We start from the raw sequence: 19,490 nt of genomic DNA, 5'->3' as shown, positions 1-19,490 counted from the left end.
TTGATTGATTGCTGAACCACTCTGAGAATTGTAGTTCTTCCTGTTTAAAGTGGCATCATAGTGCTTTATGTGTGTGAAGGTGGCCTGCATATAACCGCCCCAATACCATCATGAGCAGAAAACTCACCACCACTGGCGTTATATAAAATGTATTTCTGGAGGGGACCCTGATATAAGGCTTTTTCATCTTTGCATATGAGGTGGAAATCTCCCATCTCCAGTGACAGTAGGATTGGGCTTTGATACGATACGATAATCTTTATTGTCGTTGTCCCATACAGAACAACGAAATTGAAAAAAATCTACATCAGACATTCAAAAACCAACAAGCTTGCTATCCCAGCCTGGTTAACCCTCTAAAAACTCTGACACCCCATAATTAAATACAATATACTCCCACAGAGACTACCTTACACTGCGTTTAAAACCAAAATCGCATTTGGATGAAAACTGTTTCTCAGGCGGCTAGTCCTAGTCTTTATAACCCTGTACCTTCTTCCAGAAGGCAGAAGCTGAAAGAGATCATTCCCGGGGTGCGTACTATCCTGCACTATCTCTGCCGCTTTCTTATGGCACCAGGCAGCATAGATTTGATCCAAGGTGGGAAGAGTGCACCCAATTGTTCTCTCTGCAGTCTTTACAACCCTGGACAGCATTGTTTCCACCCTGACTGTGCAGCTCCCAAACCACACAAACAGACCATGGGTTAATATACTCTCAACAGTACAATGGTACTCCATCCTTTTTCCAAGCGGTTGTGGCGATTGCTGCTGACGTTCGTCTTCTTTTTCAGCTGGTCTCCCTGGTGAAGAGTCAATGTGTAACATCTGTATGGAAAAGACAAAATCCCCCATGAATGACATACTGATATGCGGGAAATGTGGACTTGGTAAGAAGAATGTCCTGGAACTTCCACCACCCTGTGTTAGGGGCTTGGGGGGGGGGTGAGGCAGAAAATGGCAGCAACAAGAATGCCCTTATCGTTCAGCAAGCTTGCTGTATCGTTATTAGGTCGGCGGGAAGTCTCTTTAAAAAAAAAAAAAAGCTCTGCTCTCCAGATCTAAAAGGTTCTTAGAGTGGCATGTAAGAATAAATAATAAGATGATTCCCCCCCCCCGCAACTCTCAGATGCCCCAATTTGCTTTTTTCCTCCTCCATCCCAGTACCTTTTCCTTTCATGTTATGCACTTTAGTTTTATTTCTGTCAAGGAGACTGGAAAGCAAGCTCCCTCCTGCTGCTCTTTGGTTGGTGGATGGGGCCAGACTCCTTTGCCTCAATAGGAGAGCAGCCTCCGAGTGGCCCTTAGATGGCTGCAGCCTCCTGCTGGTGTCAAGAAGCTTCCCTGGTGGACATCTTGCATTTCTTTCCTTTGGTCAGAGCTTGGCAGTGGCATGCTGAGTGACATTCCTAGGAACATAGGAATCTTCTTAAGCTGAGTCAGATCCTTGGTCCATGCAGCTCAGTATTTCCCAGTGTAGACACTTCCTGGCAATGCTTTTCCAGGGTTTTGGAGTCTCTCCAAACCATACTTGGAGATGCTGGGAATTGAACTGAGGACCTTCTGCATGCAAACAGGTGCTCAGCCACTGAGTTATGGCCCTTCTACAACATTCATGATCCCAGAGTAAATGCAGGAAGTCTCAAATGTTGGTCCCTTCAAAAAACACTGTGGTGCTCAGCCTCACAGTTAGACCTCTTTCCAAAATGCCCCCCCCCCCCCGATTTCATGGCCCTGTTTGCAAACAGTGAATCAATCCACTGTGGGTTGGATTGTTCCAATGTTCAAGGACTGAAAATTTCTGTTAGGGGTGTGTGTGTGTGTGTGTTTATCATTCTGTTGCTTGACATTGTAGCCTGTTGGTTACAAGAGTGCAAGAATCCTGAGAACTGTAGTTTGCCCGTTGCAGAGCTATAACTCCCAGCACCCTTTACAAGCTACAGTTTCCAGGATTCTTTGAGAGGGGAGCTATGTACTTTTAGTGTATGGTATGATGGATTTAGCCTAGTGCAACCTTGTAGAAAGTGCTCAGCCTCTTGACGTAGTTGCAAAACTTTGCCTCTCAGGTTTTCACCAGCAATGCCATATCCCAGCGGTGAGCAGCGATGAGAGTTCCTTGGATTCATCTTGGTTCTGTCGGAGATGCATCTTTGCCCTGGCTGTACGGGTGAGTGATAGGATTCAAGGAATGCTTTCTGCTAGCTCTCGTTTCGGGAGCATACAATCTCTGGGCAGATGCTTCTTTATGGATGCCCCTATGTGAAAACCTAGCAATTGCTAGTGGTGGATCGAACCTAGTGTGCTGTCTCTGCCAGAGGACAGCCAGAATATTATTATTTTTATAAGTCAGACCATTGATCCATTCAGTTTAAGCATTGTTTATGCTGACACCATTTCTTCAAGATCTCTCTCTCTCTCTCTTTAATTTATGTACTGATACGTATTCAGAGATATACAAAATTGCATATCCATCACAAAGTATCATTTTATAATATACTGATACAAACAGCTACTTAATCTATAAAAGAACGTAGGAAGAAAGAATACAGTGGTACCTCGGGTTAAGTACATAATTCGTTCCGGAGGTCCGTACTTAACCTGAAACTGTTCTTAACCTGAAGCACCACTTTAGCTAATGGGGCCTCCCGCTGCTGCCGGAGCACGATTTCTGTTCTCATCCTGAAGCAAAGTTCTTAACCTAAAGCACTATTTCTGGGTTAGCAGAGTCTGTAACCTGAAGCGCATGTAACCTGAAGCATATGTAACCCAAGGTACCACTGTAAAAGACAAGAAATAGGAAAACCTAAAGAAAGAAAACAAGAGAGATTAAAAAGTATTAGAGAAAGAAAAATGGTTTCAAACAGGGGTCCTTCCTGGCCCTGCCTGGATATGGACTCTTCTGCATGCAAAGCAGGTGCTCTTGTCAGTAAGTGCCGCAACCCCTAAGTCGGCCACGACTGGACCTAAATGGTCAGGGGTCCCTTTACCTTTTATTGCTGAATCAGCTTGTTACGTCAGCTCCTTAAGACACAGGTGATAAGCGACAATTCTTTCTACTCAGCTCTCTGAGCAAATCTTTACTCATAACTTGTGACAGCCACAGAAAGTTGGAGTGACACTGAATGTTTCTCCCCAGTGGAGGCGCAGAACCCCACAACTCACTGGTCCCTTCCCCAGAGTCATTCCACCATCGGCCCACCCCAGCTTTGCTCAGCATCCCGGCCCCTCCCCCCTGCCCCCATCCATCCTCTAGCACCTGCCAGTCCATGAGGCCTTTTTGTCTTCTGAAACTCTTGCTGCTTTTTGCCTCTGCAGAATGGTGGAGCCCTGAGGAAAGGCACCATTGCGAAGACGCTGCAAAGGATCAAGATGGTGCTGTCCTATAACCTGCAGGAGCTGGAATGGGACTCCCTCCACAGAACCAATCACCAGCAGTGTTACTGTTACTGTGGCGGCCCTGGCGAGTAAGAGAAACCGAAATGAAAACAAAGGTGGCACCCAGGAGAAGGGGGCATGTCTGAGGAGATGGAGCTTTCTGAAGACCTCTGACAATAGGGAGCAAATCTATCCTGCCCTTTTCTTCTGTGGGGGGGGGTCTTCCTTTGGAGATTTAAGCTCCTGAATCATGTGGTGGTCCACATCTCCAGGGGTGCAGATGCAAGCTTTAAAATGTGTGTGTCTTGCACAGCTAGATAGATAGAGAGGCTTACCTACACCGCGACTGGGAAATGACTGGCCTGGGGTCCCAATGCGGCCCTCCAAGCCTCTCTGTCTGGTCCTTGGGACTCTTTCCAGGCCACACCCCTTATGGGCCCTGCTTTGCACTCCCATTGTGTTTCTGCCTGGCTGGAATCACAGAGTCATATAATTGTAGAGTTGGAAGGGACCGTGTGGATCATCTAAGTCCAACCCATTGCGATGCAGGAAACTTTTGCCCAATGTGGGGCTCAAACCCTCAACCCTGAGATTAAGGGTCTCATGCTCTATCTATCGAGCTATGCCCACTTCAACCTGCTTTGCAGAAATATAAATCAATTAAATTGCAGATGAATAGTGGACCAGTTAAATTAAATAAGTTACAGCAGTTAGCAAGTTTCTTGGCTTTTAGATGAAGCATGTGGAAGAGGCATCTCTTGCTGATAGATGATGATGATGATGATGATGATGATGATGATGATAGATAGATAGATGATAGATAGATAGATAGATAGATAGATAGATAGATAGATGATAGATAGATAGATAGATAGATAGATAGATAGCTAGATAGATATAGATAGATGAATGCCTCTTTTAAGATGGTGCCTACTTGCAGTTTTTCTGACTTGCACTAAATTGGGAACACCTCATATAAGAGCCTTACTGGATCAGGCCAATGGCCCATTTAGTCCAGCATCCTGTTCTCACAGTGGCCTTCCAGAAGGTCTAATGGGAAGACTGCAAGGGATGAGCACCATCTTCATTAATTCAGAGTTCAAAGCAGGACTCATGTAGCTGAATGTTGGAAGACTCAGGACAGATAAAAGTTGCACACAGTCAAATTCTGGAACTCACTCCCACAGAATGCAGTGATGCCCACCAAGTTTGATGGCGTTAAAAGAGGATTAGACAAGTGTACAGAGGAGATGACTATCAATGGCTACTAGCCATGATAGCTATTCTGTGGCCACTGGGAGAAAACAGGATGCTGGTCTAAATGAGCCATTGTTCCAGGAGGCTTTTCTTATGTTTTTCTTAGTTAATTCAGACTTCCTCAACCTGGTGCTCTTTAGATGTTAGACTATAACTTCCATAATCCTTGCCCATTGGCCATGCTAGCCTGGGCTGCTGGTAACTGGGAGTCCAACAACAACTTGAGGGTCCCAGGTTGTGGAGGACTGATTTAATCTAACTCACCAGTGGGGTATTTTTTTTCCAGCCCAAAGGCTGCAATTCCTCATCAGCATCCTTCTGGGAGACCCATGCTAGTACTGTAGTGGTGGTTGGCAAACTTGAGTAGGGAATACTCCACAGGTGTTGCAACTCTCTCCTGTTCCAAGCAAGTTTCTTTCCCCTCCAGGTGGTACCTCAAGATGCTGCAATGTTACCGCTGCCAACAATGGTTCCATGAAGCCTGCACACAGTGCCTTAGCTGCCCAATGATGTATGGAGACCGGTACGTCTTTCCCTCACCTTCTTTGGATTGCTGTGTTGGGGCCCCCCTTCTGAGGGAGGCTTGGAGGAGAATGATAAAGGGTGAGGGCCTTTCTGGTGGTGGCTACAATCTGTGCAATGTTCTCCTCAGCCTGGTACTTTCACTGACATCTTTTTTTGGGTTCATACCTGAGCAACACCAGGTGCACCATGCTGCGGATCTGAGTTAAAGAAAGTTCTGCTTGTTCATTTATTTGTTTTTGTTTCTTTTTTAACTTTCAGGTTTTATGTTTTCTGCTGCGCGGTGTGCAACCAGGGCCCAGAGTACATCAAACGTTTGTCTTTGAGATGGTAAGGCTGAAGCAGAAGCACACTCTCAGCATTTATTATTGTGATGTAAATCAGCTGTATATAAGCAGCAATATTTATTTTCTATTTTTTCATAGAATATTTTATTTGTAGTGAAATAAATACGGTTCCAACAAAACTTGTAGAGCAGTGGACCACCCTTGCTTGGTTCTATAAACTCATCCTGAGTGCTCCCCCCACCCTGTATAAATCATTATTCAGAAATAATACCCCCCCCCACTAAGGAAGACAATAACATAATAAAATTCCAAACGGTAATAATCAATTGCACATTCATTCAAAATAAAACAAAAACTATTTAGTTTAATTAATTCAGCAAAACTGATGAACTTCATCCAGTGGTCCTAGCTTTTCAAAGTTTGATAGTCATTTTCATCTCCAGAGCTCTGCTACTGCTGCCTTGCCTCTTAACACCCTCCTAAGTACACCCACTGGTCCCCTTGGAGGTGGCACTACTCACTTTTGGGAACCCCTGCTACAGAGTGTGACATGCTTATATCATACATACATACATACATACATACATACATACATGTTGTTGTTAGTTGTTTAGTCGTGTCTGACTCTTTCCTGTCTTCCACTGCCTCCCGCAGTTTGGTCAAATTCATGCTGGTAGCTTCGAGAACACTATCCAGCCATCTCGTCCTGTGTCGTCCCCTTCTCCTTGTGCCCTCCATCTTTCCCAACATCAGGGTCTTTTCCAGGGAGTCTTCTCTTCTCATGAGGTGGCCAAAGTATTGGAGTCTCAGCTTCAGGATCTGTCCTTCCAGTGAGCACTCAGGGCTGATTTCCTTAAGAATGGAGAGGTGTGATCTTCTTACAGTCCATGGGACTCTCAAGAGTCTCATACATTTTATTTATATGCCACCTTTCCACAGTCAAACCATGCTCAATGTGCCTTACAACATGCAAAAAGACATTACTGCAACATAACAATAGTAGTAATAAACAGTAATTAAAACATCAAAAAACATAAACCACAAGATCTTTAAAAAAAAGATACAAAACCCCCCTGTTCACCTGCCCTCCCAGGCCAGGTGGAAAAGCATATAAGGCAATAGCATATAAGAAGAAAACTGATCAGGGACACTGTCAGATAACTAGATCATTGGATGCATTGCCAAGGCTTCAGCTGTCTGTGAAATGGCCTCATAAGTAAGCATGAGCAGCCAGAGATCTACATTAACCCCACTTCTATTTACATTGTTGATTTACAGGCACTTATCGAAATGACCATGTTTAGTATGAACTCTAACAATCCTTCTGTGTTGCGTTAGGTGCTTGGAAAGAGCCAAGGTGTCAGAGGTGTCCTTTGGAGTCTTTCTTATGGGAGGCAATCTGTAAACTGGTAGCGGTAAAGAACATGGCAATTATGCAAGGAGCAATACCTCCACTGCATTTAGGGATGAGGGAGAAATTCGATTCAGGTCTTGCTTAAAGGTGAACCTACCTAATCCATGCTTCCCAAAACAAAATGGGAAGTGAAACACGGCCACCTTCAGAATTTGTTCTGCTCTGAAATTTGCAATGCAGCTCTCCTGCCAGGTAATGTGTACAAGAATTCATATGCTGGAATAAAAGCGTGGTTAAGAATGCACATGTAAGTGAAAATAGACTCCTGGAGCTACAATCTCTCTGGGAATAGAGGTTGACTGCTAAACCACTCTGGAAGTTGTAGCTCTGTGAGACGAATGGGGGCCGGCTAATAACTCTCAGCGGCCTCAACAAACTCCCAGGATTCTTTGGCAGAAGCCATGTCTGTTTAAAGTAGTATCACTGGGCTTTAAATCTATGGTGTTAATGTGGCTATAGTCTAATATCTGCATAGTATTTATGGAAGCAAAATCAGGGTGAATGGTCTGTGAACAGGTCCTCTGCAGGAAACCTTGGTCATTCTGTTTCCTTTTACCATGCACAGGGTGGATCTCGTGCATCTTGTACTCTACAACCTGGGTGTCCAAAGCAAAAAGAAATACTTTGACTTTGATGAAATCTTGACCTTTGTCAATCAGCGCTGGAACCTTCTGCAGCTTGGGAAGGTAAGTGGCAGGGCTGTCAAACCACTAAAAGCAGGACCATGGAATGGGTAGCCTGCCAGATGTTCCTGGACTACAACTCCAATAACCCCTGAACTTTGGGCATGCTGGCTGAGGTTGATGGGGGTTAGAACCCAGTGACAATGGATGGTCAAAGTTTCCCACTTCTGCATTGAAAGGAGGAGGGTGACAGAGTCATTGAGAACTTTGCTCGGTTCCATTTACAACTTCAAAGCTGGAACTTGGGCTCCACCTTGTGGTCATAATCGGAATGTTCACTGGTATAAGTATATAAGTTGCCATTTCAATTTAAAATAAACACAGTTTGAATAAAAAATAGTAAATAACAGTAAATGCTAAATTAATATTTTTTGGAAACAAGGAGCTGTGTGCTGTTCAGGTATTCAGAATCTCAGCTTTTTCTTTTTTAAAAAAGTTGCTAGCCCTCAAGGAACCTGCGAATGATGTTTGGCCACGCTTCAAGAAACTGCAGAAGGCACTTGCAATACATCTCCCCCTTTCAGCTTCCATCGGGGGAAGGCTTGCAACTCAGTGCTTGAGCACATGCATTGCATGTGGAGACATTTTCAAGCCCAGTCCCTGACATTTCCAAGTAAGACTGAGGAAGACTTCTGTCTAAAATCCTGGAGGGCTGATGACACTCAGTATCATACTGAGCTAGATGGGTCAATTGTCTGACTCTTCATAAGGCAGCTTCCCATAGCCATGATGTGGGGCCAGGAGGGGGCTTGTGTAAAGCCATAAACCCTTAGCAATATTAAACTTTTATTGATTTTTTTAAATTTTTAATTAAAATAGTAAGGCTTCAAATGAGCTAATAAAATATCACAACCAGGCTGGCTTATTCTTCAGGCTTCAGTGGGACTTAGGCTGCACCAGCGATTTTTTCCTAGAAAAAAAAAGTTTTAGTACTCACCAGCAAGCTGGGGGAGGGGCCAGTGCGTGGGGGAGGGGTGTGGCATGATGCCAAGGCTGGGCGGTAAGGGCAGATTAGCTGCTTTACATTCCCTTGCCTACCTGCCCACCTACCAGGGCGCTGCCACCCAAGTGAAGAGACCTCCCCTGCCTGGCTTTGGGTAGGAGGCAGTAGGGTTCCAGGATCTTGTCACGGCATCATGCCTCCTTCCCTAAGTTGGGCAAATGCTTCCTGGGCTTGGGGAAGGAGTTGCGATGCTCTTACAGGGTCCGAGAGCCCTCCCGCCTCCTTACCCCCCAAAAAAGGTTGTGATAAGTAAAGGTAAAGGGACCCCTGACCATTAGGTCCAGTCGTGGCCGACTCTGGGGTTGTGGCGCTCATCTCGCTTTATTGGCCGAGGGAGCCGGCGTACAGCTTCCAGGTCATGTGGCCAGCATGACTTAAGCCACCTCTGGCAAAAACAGAGCAGTGCTCAGAAACGCCGTTTACCTTCCCGCCAGAGAGGTACCTATTTATCTACTTGCACTTTGACCTGCTTTCGAACTGCTAGGTTGGCAGGAGCAGGGACCGAGCAACGGGAGCTCACCCAGGTATGTAGGGTTAGGACTGCAGCCTTAGTCACGACCAACTTTAACTGGGTTGGGGCCTAAAAATCTTGGATTTTCACTTACATCCAGATTTTGTTGGCTGCCAGGTCCCCTCAGCCCCACTGCCCAACATGGTCAATGATCAAGGATGATGGGGACCCACAGAGCCCCTCATCCCTAACACCTTTCCGGTGCTGGCCCTGGTCCTAAGAATTCCCTCCCGCAGAACATAGAGAGCTGCCTTCTGCTGCTTAAAACAAATGGTCCATCTAGCCCACCACTGTTTACACTGACTGGGAACAATTCTCTGGGGTTTCAGACACGGAGATGGCTGGGATTGAACCTCCAACCTTCTGGATTCAAGGAAGCTGCTCTTCCACCAACATGCATTTGGCCCCTTTAAATGGGCCTTTTCTTTGTTCCAGTCTGCTTCTAATTGATGATGCAGGTCCCTGTTTTTAAACTAGCAGCTGCTTTTTTGTTTTATAAATTACTCCAAACTGTCTGAAATGTTTTATGCAGGCTGCTGGTGTGGAACAGGTTGTTTGTACTTTGCTGTCTGAGTTTTAATACTTGTGTTTTTATGTTTTAAATGTTACGATGCAGTTTGAGGAAGGCTGCCTTGAGAGGGCTTCTGACCCTTTAAAGCATCATTTAAAAAGAAATTGAAAATAACTAAGTAAGTTCTTCCTCTCAGCTGAAGAACACTCCCGTGGCAGAGAGAGCCGAACACCTCCTTAACGCACTAAACAGCTACAAAAGCAGGTAAGAGTAATAAAAGGGCTGCTTCTCCGCATCACTTTTATTGTGTTCCCTGTAATCAACATCTTTTGGAAAGTCATTCCTGATGCCAATTTCCATTTGGTTGACCTGGAAGTCAGAGTTTGGAATGGAAAAAGGTGAGATAGTCATCGCATGGAGGCTGACAAAAGTCTCGGGAAACCATTTCCCAAAATGCTGCCGAACCTGAAAGCGAAAAGGTTTTAATTAAAAGCACAGTAGACATTACAAGTGCTAAAAACATTTTGCCAATCCGCAACCGCTTTAAATTTGCATTTTCGGGGGGGGGGGGGAATCACTACCAATTGAAAAATCAATACCAAACTTTACTGTCTGCTGCCTTTCAGATTTCTGAGTGGGAAGGAAATCAAGAAGAAGAAGTGCATTTTCCGACTGCGGGTCCGAGTCCCACCAAGCCCACCAGACAAACTCTTGCCAGGGAAGGTCCCAGGGCCGGCCGATGCTAAACCTCCTGAGCCGAAGGAAACAGAGAAACCCAACTCCTCCAACCAAAGCAGGTCTGCACTTGAGCAGGGTGATGCTTGTGACCAGAACTGTTTCTCATACATTTTTGTATCTCACCCTTCCTTAAGGGAGCCTTCTGAAAGACATTTTGAGGTAGGCTAGGCTGAGAGATGACCAGTGGCCCAGGGTCACCCAGTGAGTTTTGCGGCCCAAGGGGGATTTGAATCCACCTTGTCTAAGTCTAGTACTCTTAACCACTACACCATACTTCCAGGCAACAGAATGAATAAGCCAGCCAGCCATCCCTCCCTCCCTCTCCCCTGCCTCCAAAAACCTAGCAGGATGTTTTGTTCTGTGTAAAAATATTTATATACAGTACTGCTGTTCATTAAAAGCTTACAACAATTGCACAGAAAACCATGCAGTAAAAAACATATAACAGGTTCACTGCTGGCAAGCGGGGCCAGGGAATTTGTGGACCATTTTGTAACTATGAAGCCAAGCAGCAGATAACTATTTTGCAGGGACCAAGGTATGAGGTGACTAGGACTGGGTAATATCTGGTTTACAGCTAAATATGGCAATATATGACAATGTTGGAAATAAGGTGGGGAAGCAGCAGCAGCAGAGATAGATCCCTTAGCCCTACCAGAGGGGGGCTTCCTTAAATGGGTCAGTTGAGGCACAGGAAGCCTTTCTGTGCCTCAGCTGAGTGAGCCCCCTTGTTGCTCTTGGGCCTTCTTTAAAATGGGAGAGCATAATTGGAGGGGGGGGAGACAGACAGAGACAATTGCACATCCCACCCCCTGCAAAAGAGGAGAAGCAAAGGGTATGGACATGAGGGAAAGAGAGGGAGAGAAGGGGAGAAGGGAAGGAGGAAGGGAGCTCAGGAAAGAAGAGGCTTAAACAACAGAGCAAGGTTTATTTCATTGTTTTTTTGAATTCAGAATAACCCCATGGGGGAAAAAGAGGCTTCCAGCATCTGCCAGCCTGCTTGTAAGAAAATCTCATGGCATTGTAGCCAGAGGAAAGTTCCTGGTCTGTGTCTGTGTTGTGGTTTGCTGCCATCTGCTGGATCTAACAGATAAAAGGAAGAGCAACAGACAAAAGCATTCTCTGGCTTTGAGCAGTTTATATTAAAGTCAGGGCAAATATTCTGAACCAGTTATTACGATGTGGATTTCAAACCAGTCTTCACTTATCTATCACCATATTGTCCAGGTCTACAGGTGTCCCTTTCCCCGTGTTTACTCTAGGATCATGAATGTCAGAAGAAGGCTATAGCTTAGTGGCAGAGCACCTGCTTTGCATGCAGAAGGTCCCAGGTTCAATCCCTGCCATCTCCAGGTTGGGCTGGGAGTAATAATAATAATAATAATAATAATAATAATATTAAACAAATAAATTAAATAAATTTTATTTATACACCACCCTCCCCGGCCAGAGCCGGGCTCAGGGCAGCTAACACCAGTAAAATTAATAAAAACATAATAGTAAAAAAACCCCAATTTAAAATACAGGTTAAAATGCAATTTAAAATTCAGCCTCATTTTAAAAGTAACCCATAAATCAAAACCGTAAGGGGAGGGAAACATAAGGGTCAGACTGAGTCCAAACCAAAGGCCAGGTGGAACAGCTCTGTCTTGCAGGCCCTGCGGAAATATGTCAAGTCCCACAGGGCCCTAGTCTCTTGTGACAGAGACTCCATGTCTGAAACCCTGGAGAGCCACTGCCAGTCAGTGTCAATCAGAGATCAGCAACTGGTGCTGCTCCCAAGTATTGTTGGACTTCGACTCCCCTCAGCGCTACCCAGCATGACTAATGGACAAGGATGATGGGAGTTGGAGTCCCACAACATCTGGAGAGCCAACCTTGGTGCTTCCTCTGTCACTATGAATAGCTACTATTCCCTGCTTCCAAACTTAGAATCCCTTTATGTGTATTCAGTCATCAGCATTATTACTGTCGTCCTTTTAATCTTACTAATTAGATTTCTTACCTGCCTTTTGCCATAAAGTCCCAGGGTGGGCTACAGCAATTTAAAAAGTACAATAGTATTTTTACTATTGCAAATTACAGTCACAACAGTAGGGTGCACCCTATATATTTATGTTGAAGGCCAGGGTAAAGTGGCGTGTCTTCAGCATATGATGGAAACTATGTAATGAAGGTTCCAGCTGCACCTCTGTGGGGAGGGAATTCTGCAACTTAGGGGCTGTTGCAGAGAAGGCCCTCTCTGAACTTCTGAGGGTGGTGGAAGTACTAAAAGAGTCTTCTGCCTGTTGATCAGAGCAGCTGCAAGGATCTGTAGGGAAGGAGGTTATTTGGATATGCAGAGAAGGAATGGTGCAAATCTTGCCATTTTGCCCAGCTGTTATGGAGGTGAAAAATGAGAACGCAACCAGCATGGGAAAGAAAAACCAAAAACTTTACATCAAAAGTATACTAAATCTGTCAATTCTTCCAATATTGTTTTTCCACAGTTCGACACCGCACACTGTACAGAAGAAGAAGAAGAAGAAGAAGAAGGGGAAAAAGTCAAAGTTCCTCTTGGATGATGCGATTCCCAGTGTTAGTTTCTTTATTTTTATTTTTTGAAGAAAAGAAACTGCCCCTCACTCAGCTCCCCATGTGGTTCTTTGTAGATTTCCTGATTTATTCAAACCAGAGTGGTTGAATAATGGTTTTCTTCTTAGCAGCAGCTGATGTTCTTGGGCTGTTCACGGTGCAATAATAATAATAATAATTTATAATTAATACCCCGCCCATCTGGCTGGGCCTCCCCAGCCACTCTGGGCGGCTTCCATAAAAACCAAAAATACAATAAAATATTATGCCCTTTTCCAAAGCACATCGCTGCATTTCCACCCCAACCTTGCCCTGCTTCCATAGTCAGTCAGCATCCTATGACCATTGAGCATGCTCAGTCCTCATTATACTTCAGCATTCCGCATAAAAACAAGTGGAACCTGCAGTAAAATGTTGCAGTGCTTGCCGTATGGAGTGCTTCTGTTCAGTGTTCCAGTTACTCCGTTCAATTTCTTTTCTTCTTTGGTGTTCCATTCCCCTTGCCTTCCAGCACTCAGGCATCATTCCATGCCTACTCAGGCATGCTTTCTCACTGAGCTGTTTATGGGTTCCTCTTAAGATTCCCTCTTACCCAATATTTTTCATACTACTTCAAATATTTCAGGTTCCCCTGAGCTTGCTGTTATCCCCCTCTTGTGCTGTTTTGGTCATGTAAAGATCAGTGCTCAGAGAATGAGCTTGCTATTATTACGGGACAGCGCCACCACTTTGCCTGGCACAATGCAGAATGGTGGCAATTCAGCCCCCTGCCTCGAGGAGCTTACACTCTAAAATTTACACTCTGGAGATGACAGAGGGAAGGGGCGGAAACAGGAGGCAAGCAAGGGTGAATGGGAAGAACATGTGTTTGGTTTGATTGCACGTATGTGAGATGTGTTTCAGAATGGGGTGGGGGCTTGTATGCTTGCACCAATGACTTCACAAGGGTGCGGGGGCTGGGGAACAATTTTAGGGGAGGCAGAGGCTTCAGAGGAGCAGTTGGCTTGCTTCTGTTTCAGGCTATTTAAACCTGCTGTTAAGGCACAAAGGGTGGAGGAATCTAGCTGAGAGAGAGAAAGAGAGAGCGCTGACCTTTGGCCATGCTATACTTCTTGAGCACTGGTCAGGAACCTTTGGCTTGTGGCCTGATCAGGCCCACCAGCCCTCTCCCCCACCCCCATTTGACCCAGCAGGCCATTCCAGCTTAGCTCTGTGCACCTGATACTGCATGCAGTGTCAGGTGTGGCTGGGTCAAAAGGGGGTGGGTTGCAAGCACCCACAAAGTTCCATGCATGGTGCTTTGCATGCTTTGCAACCAATCAGATGGTTGGTGTTTGAAAAGCTCTGGAAGGGCTGACTGTCAGCTGTTTGGTGGCAACTGCAAAACACCATGCCTTTGATCACGTACACACACAAAAAGGCACACCTGATGTCACTATGACATCTGGATTGGCAAGTGGGCAGCCCCATCCATCTGTTAAAATTAGCCCACGAGGAGTGAGAGATATGAGCGTCCTGTCTGCCATTGAAATCAGACTCCCCACCTCTCTGCTTGATAATATGTGTATATATTTGTAATGGAGGTTTCTGTTTTGTCATTGTTCTGTTCTTCACATCCCGACTCTCAGACTGATTTTGCCTCTGCTTGGAGCACAAACCATCACCTGGCGAGCATCTTTGACTTCAATGTGGATGAAATGCAGAGCTCGAAAAGGTAACAGTTGTCTGCTACAGGACCAGGCGAGGCTTGGAGCAAGGCTAATGGAAGGCGGGGGGGGGGGAGGCATAGCCCAGGGGAAGACCACATGCTTTGCTTTTATTTACTTTTTAAACTTATATCCTAGCCTTCCTCCCAAAGGAGCCTAGGGCAGAAAATAGATCCATAATTTAAAAGCAATTCCCAGCCCCCCAAAAAGTTAAAAAGTGCATAAAATAATTGCAGTTTAAAATACCCCAGAAGCGTTTATGATTAAAAATGTTGTTCCTGGGTACCCAAGAAGAGTATGATTGATGCCTGTGTATGCCACCAAATGCCCAGATAAGCATGAATGTTTTCAAATTCCTCCTGGAAGTTGATAATGATGGAAACAGGTGCATATCTTGCAGGAAGGCTTTCCACAAATGTGTGTGGAGTGGGGAGAGGTCCATTCCAAGGTGAAAACTTGGCAAAGCAAGGTTTGCAGACACTTGTTCAGAAGCACTCTTTTATATGATGATGACATACTCTGTGTGACAGAGCCTGTGCTTAAGCTGTTGCTCAGTGCAGTTTGACTGCTTCCCTGCTCACGCTGTCATGCTTTTTCCCCAGCGGAAGCTCGAGCCATAATTTCTTTTCTGATGTGGATACGGCGACGGATGCTGCCAGTACTTCAGGTTCAGCCGCAACCAGCCTGTCCTATGAAACAAGGTGGGAGGCCAGGGGCTATCTTCTGATTTCGTTTTTGCATTCAGTGTGGGCTGTCTGCTATTTACTTTAAAGATGGCGCTTGACACCTGCTGTTTTTATAAGCACATCTATCTGCCTATCAAAATGCAACATGTATATGTACTTACTTAAGAGTTACGCACTTACTTAAGTGGGACTCATAATTTGGAATGGTTTTTAATTGATTCATTTAACGTCCTGTGGCCCTCCAGATACTTATATGTATTTATTTGTAGAAGTATTTCTAGACCACTATTCTTGAAAACATATAAGAGCAGTTAACAGCAGCCATGCATAAAACCATGCAATAAAAACCATATAACAATTTTTAAATGGGGGATCAGCTAACTATTATGGAAAGATGTGTTCTAAATTTGGAGGGGTTATGGGAGCTGTAGTCCATCTGGCGGCCCAAAGAGTCCCCATCTCTGTTCCAAACCATCCGTCAGCTAAACAACCACAGCCGCAATATTATTCTAATATTTATTCCCCTTCCTCCCCTCCCCCTCCCCTTTTTATGAAGATTACCCGCCTTTGGGATCCTACAGCTAATTCCCCCCTCACTGGACCAAATAGGACTAATTTAGCCAGCTAGCCCTGGTGATCATCTAATGTTTATTGGATGGATTTCGCCTCAAAATTGATTTTTGAATTCTACATTTATTGTTATTCACATTTTATACTGTATTTTATGCTGTTTTTTTGTTGCATCAATTGTTTTAAATTTGTTGTTAGCTGCCCTGAGCCCGGTTTTCTGAGCCGGGAAGGGTGGGGTATAAATAAAAAATTATTATTATTATTCTAATAATATTATTACATATTACCTAGAAGGAACCTGGGCAGCCGGAAGCGTAAGATGACATGCAGAAGCTACACAACTATTGAGACGAAGCAGAAATGTGGGGAGGGCCCCCAGAAGGTCACACCTGGCTGCTCCTCAGAAGAAAGTGAGGCAACCGGGGGCCCGGATCGCCCAGAGAACCCCACCCAGGGTCATGCTTTCGGGAGCCTGGGTGAAGGCAACTCATCGTCCTACCTCAGATCATCAATCAACAACTATTTTGGCGCTGCTGGCAGGATGGTGTGTGGGGAGAAGTACAAAGTGTTAGCCCGTAGGGTGAACCTAGATGGCAAAGTTGAGTACCTGATAGAATGGGAGGGCACTACCCCCTACTGAGTGTCTGGGGTGGTTTGCCCTTGAGAAAAGAAAGAGTTTGGGGGAAATAAACTCAGAGGAGTTGTGCGATCAGATGTAAGCTACGTTATGCTTATTTTGGGCACTCTGGGGTGGGGTTTGGGTAATACTTTGGTGAGGTGCCTTCAAGTAGGCTTCGTTGAAAGAACGATTTTTGTAAGCTACAGATTAAATGGAATCATGTTGCTTTGTAACACTGCTTCTCTACAAGGGTGAGGGAAGGAGTGAATGGGTACAAACAATGTATTTTATTTGTCGAAAGAAGGACAATACCTGCCATTTCCAGAAGGACTCTTCTCTTTCAAACGTGGTGACAGGCAGAGAGGGAAACGGATGCTGCCATTTTGGGATGGGACGAAACTGTCCAGGTTGTTTAACCAAGGAGGGGTGGGTCCTTGTTCTTGGCAGGGAGGATGAAGTGACAGAAAGATTTAAGAATGGGGGTGGGGGAAAGATCCACCCTCCACCCACAGAAGGCAAGTTTGATGAGTGGGCAGTGTCTCCCACCGGTGACCTGTTTCTTGCCAGTGCAATGATCAGCTGATTGTTGGGGAATTGCATAACTCTGGGTGATACTTTGCAAGCCCTGGCCAATTAGCACCAGTGCCCACAGAGCACAGTGCATTGTAAATACAGCTGATTGGCGGTGCCTGCAAAAAAAGCTTTTAGCCCAGCCATGCTTTTAACTGCCCTGCATTTGATGTCGGTTCAGGTTAGCTGGGTGCCAGCCAAAGCTGCTTTTAGGCTCCAGTGTCCCTTGAACCCACTTATCTATGCTATGCATTTGAAACTGGTTCAAAACCAGTTTTGACAGCCATAACTCTCCTCTGCCCAACTTTGCGGGTGGTAGTTCTGAGAGGCAGTGAGGGAATCATTGTTGAAGGTCCGTAGTCCATGCAGGGCTTCTGTTCCTTAGTTGAGAGTTAAACTGGTTTAAACTTGTAGAGTTGAGGTGACATTCAATAAGAGATTCGCTTAAAGCTTATCTAACCCCTTGGCTGTGCTGAGGGGACTAACTGGGATATATGGGAGAACAGGGTATAGTTGGTCAGTGATGACAGAGAATCACAGAGCTGGCCATCTATTCCAATCCCCTGCAATGCAGGAATCTCAGCCTGTGAGGGCTGTTGTGTTGTGAACAGGGCTGGATCTCAGGCCCTAAGCTACTGAAGGTAATGGGGCCCTTTATATGTCCAGCTGTCCTTTGTCAACAACCTATTGTCACTGTTTTTGTGTGTTGAATATATGCTATATTGTAATTTATGGACCTAATAGGTATCTAAAGCCATTTGCCACTGTTGCTGTATGTAAGTTTTATTTTATTTTACTTTATTTTATTTTTTGGAAATGTACATCCAGTTTTTCCCTTTAATTTTTTTTTGGGGGGGGGGCAAGAGAGTGGGGCCCTAAGCTATAGCTTATAGTAAATCCGGCACTGGTTGTGAATGTGCTTGGTTGCTGTGAATATAACTGGCTGACCCTGCATTTTTTGGAAGACCAGGTTCCATGTGTTCTGTGAGAAAATGGCACAGTTGAGGCCTGGTCTGCATATCCAGGAGAATGAGGTGGTAGAACTTGAATGTGGTAGGATGGGCTGTAAGATAAAAAAGGTAAAGGACCCCTGGACAGTTAAGTCCAGTCAAAGATAACTATGGGCTGCAGTGCTCGTCTCGTTTTCAGGCCGAGGGAGCCAGCATTTGTCCACAGACAGCTTTTCAGGTCATGTGGCTGTACTGCAAGACAGGGGTATGAATACATGTTTGAATGCTTCTCCATATGGAACAATTCCATCCAAGCAGAAAGTTAGAATATCAGGGAGTCTTAGCCAGCTAGTTTTCTACTTATGGAGAGATATATAGAGGGAAATATAGATATAGAACATATGGGATTATTTTTTATGGAATTTACTCTATGCCTGCAGTGGTCCAGTTAATTCTTCTGCCTTGCAACTGGACCACTCTGATTCTATTGTGTGTGTGCAAGCAAGGCCTGAGATTATAGCTCTGATATGTATGTGCAATATGACAAGTCTTTGAGGAGGAGCTGGGTGGCCATGGAAAGAGGAGGCAGGGAGGAAGAGGCAATAATAATAGACAGGTAGAATCAACTGGGGGAAAACGTTCCATTCTGAGCATCCTACAAAGATTCAGGTGGAAGCAGGAGGAGAATTGGGGGTGAATGTGGTGCAACCCAACCTCTCTTGTATGTCTGAAGCTATATGTGTGAAAGTTGATGGTATTTGCTTATATAGTCATCCATGAAGGTAAAGCAGTATTAGCTAGGGCTGAGCCAAAAGTCGCCCCTCTCCTCAAATATGACACCTTGTCTGTAGGCTGAAAAGTTGGGACTCTTATCTGATTTTTGTGGTGGGGACCATAAAGTTTGCCAGGCAACTGTGTTCCTTGTTGCTGCAAGGAGCCATTTTTCAAACCAACAGTTCCTGAGTGTGGGAAGAGGAAGCCTGATTTGGCTTCAGATGTCATTTTTCAACCAAATCTCATTGCTTTACATGGTGTTGTGATGAAGTCAAATCAGAGTGATGGCAGGGGGCATTGCTGCCTTTGCTCTGATTTGGCTTCAGGTGTCATAATTAAGCCAAACCTCATTAGCTTGCATGGTGTTATTATGGAGCCAAATCACAATGAGGCAAGAAGAATCAAATTTATTACTTTACTATTTGCTTGCTCTGCAGGAGGGATGGTCTGCAGGATTTAACTTCGTTCCGCAGGGCCTGTAAGACAGAGCTATTCCACCTGGCTTTCAATTTGAACTTAGCCTGATCTTTTATTCCCCTTCCTTCCCTCCCCTCCCCTTTTTTTGAAGATGACCCGCTCTCCCTTGGTCTCCTCGCTGGCCCAAATAGGACTAATTTAGCCAGCTAGCCCTGGTGATCATCTAATGTTTATTGGATGGATTTTCCCCCTAAGTTGATTTTTGAATCTTGAATTTGTTGTTATTATAATAATAATAATAATAATAATAATTATTATTATTAT

The 19,490-nt window shown here is 44.9% G+C and overlaps 1 protein-coding gene across 3 annotated transcripts in view; it reads left to right on the top strand.

Annotated features, from left to right (window-relative positions):
* Positions 1 to 19,446, top strand: part of PHF19 (PHD finger protein 19) — a 34,962-nt gene extending 15,516 nt beyond the window's left edge. For 2 of the 3 annotated variants that reach the window (XM_081180033.1, XM_081180034.1), the window contains 12 exons: positions 794 to 889; positions 2,066 to 2,166; positions 3,315 to 3,463; positions 5,059 to 5,154; positions 5,415 to 5,483; positions 7,420 to 7,540; positions 9,759 to 9,826; positions 10,189 to 10,359; positions 12,790 to 12,877; positions 14,503 to 14,588; positions 15,183 to 15,281; positions 16,128 to 19,446. In XM_081180033.1, coding sequence (XP_081036159.1) covers positions 794 to 889; positions 2,066 to 2,166; positions 3,315 to 3,463; positions 5,059 to 5,154; positions 5,415 to 5,483; positions 7,420 to 7,540; positions 9,759 to 9,826; positions 10,189 to 10,359; positions 12,790 to 12,877; positions 14,503 to 14,588; positions 15,183 to 15,281; positions 16,128 to 16,476 — 1,493 coding nt within the window. In that variant the 3' untranslated portion in view covers positions 16,477 to 19,446. The remainder of the gene's footprint in view (positions 1 to 793; positions 890 to 2,065; positions 2,167 to 3,314; positions 3,464 to 5,058; positions 5,155 to 5,414; positions 5,484 to 7,419; positions 7,541 to 9,758; positions 9,827 to 10,188; positions 10,360 to 12,789; positions 12,878 to 14,502; positions 14,589 to 15,182; positions 15,282 to 16,127) is intronic. The other variant, XM_081180035.1, reaches the window with a different exon arrangement.
* Positions 19,447 to 19,490: the final 44 nt, after the last annotated feature.

This window comes from Podarcis bocagei (assembly GCF_964188305.1).
Source record: "Podarcis bocagei genome assembly, chromosome: Z".
In the NCBI taxonomy this organism is placed as follows: Eukaryota; Metazoa; Chordata; class Lepidosauria; order Squamata; family Lacertidae; genus Podarcis; species Podarcis bocagei.
This window is presented reverse-complemented; position numbering and strand designations above follow the sequence as displayed.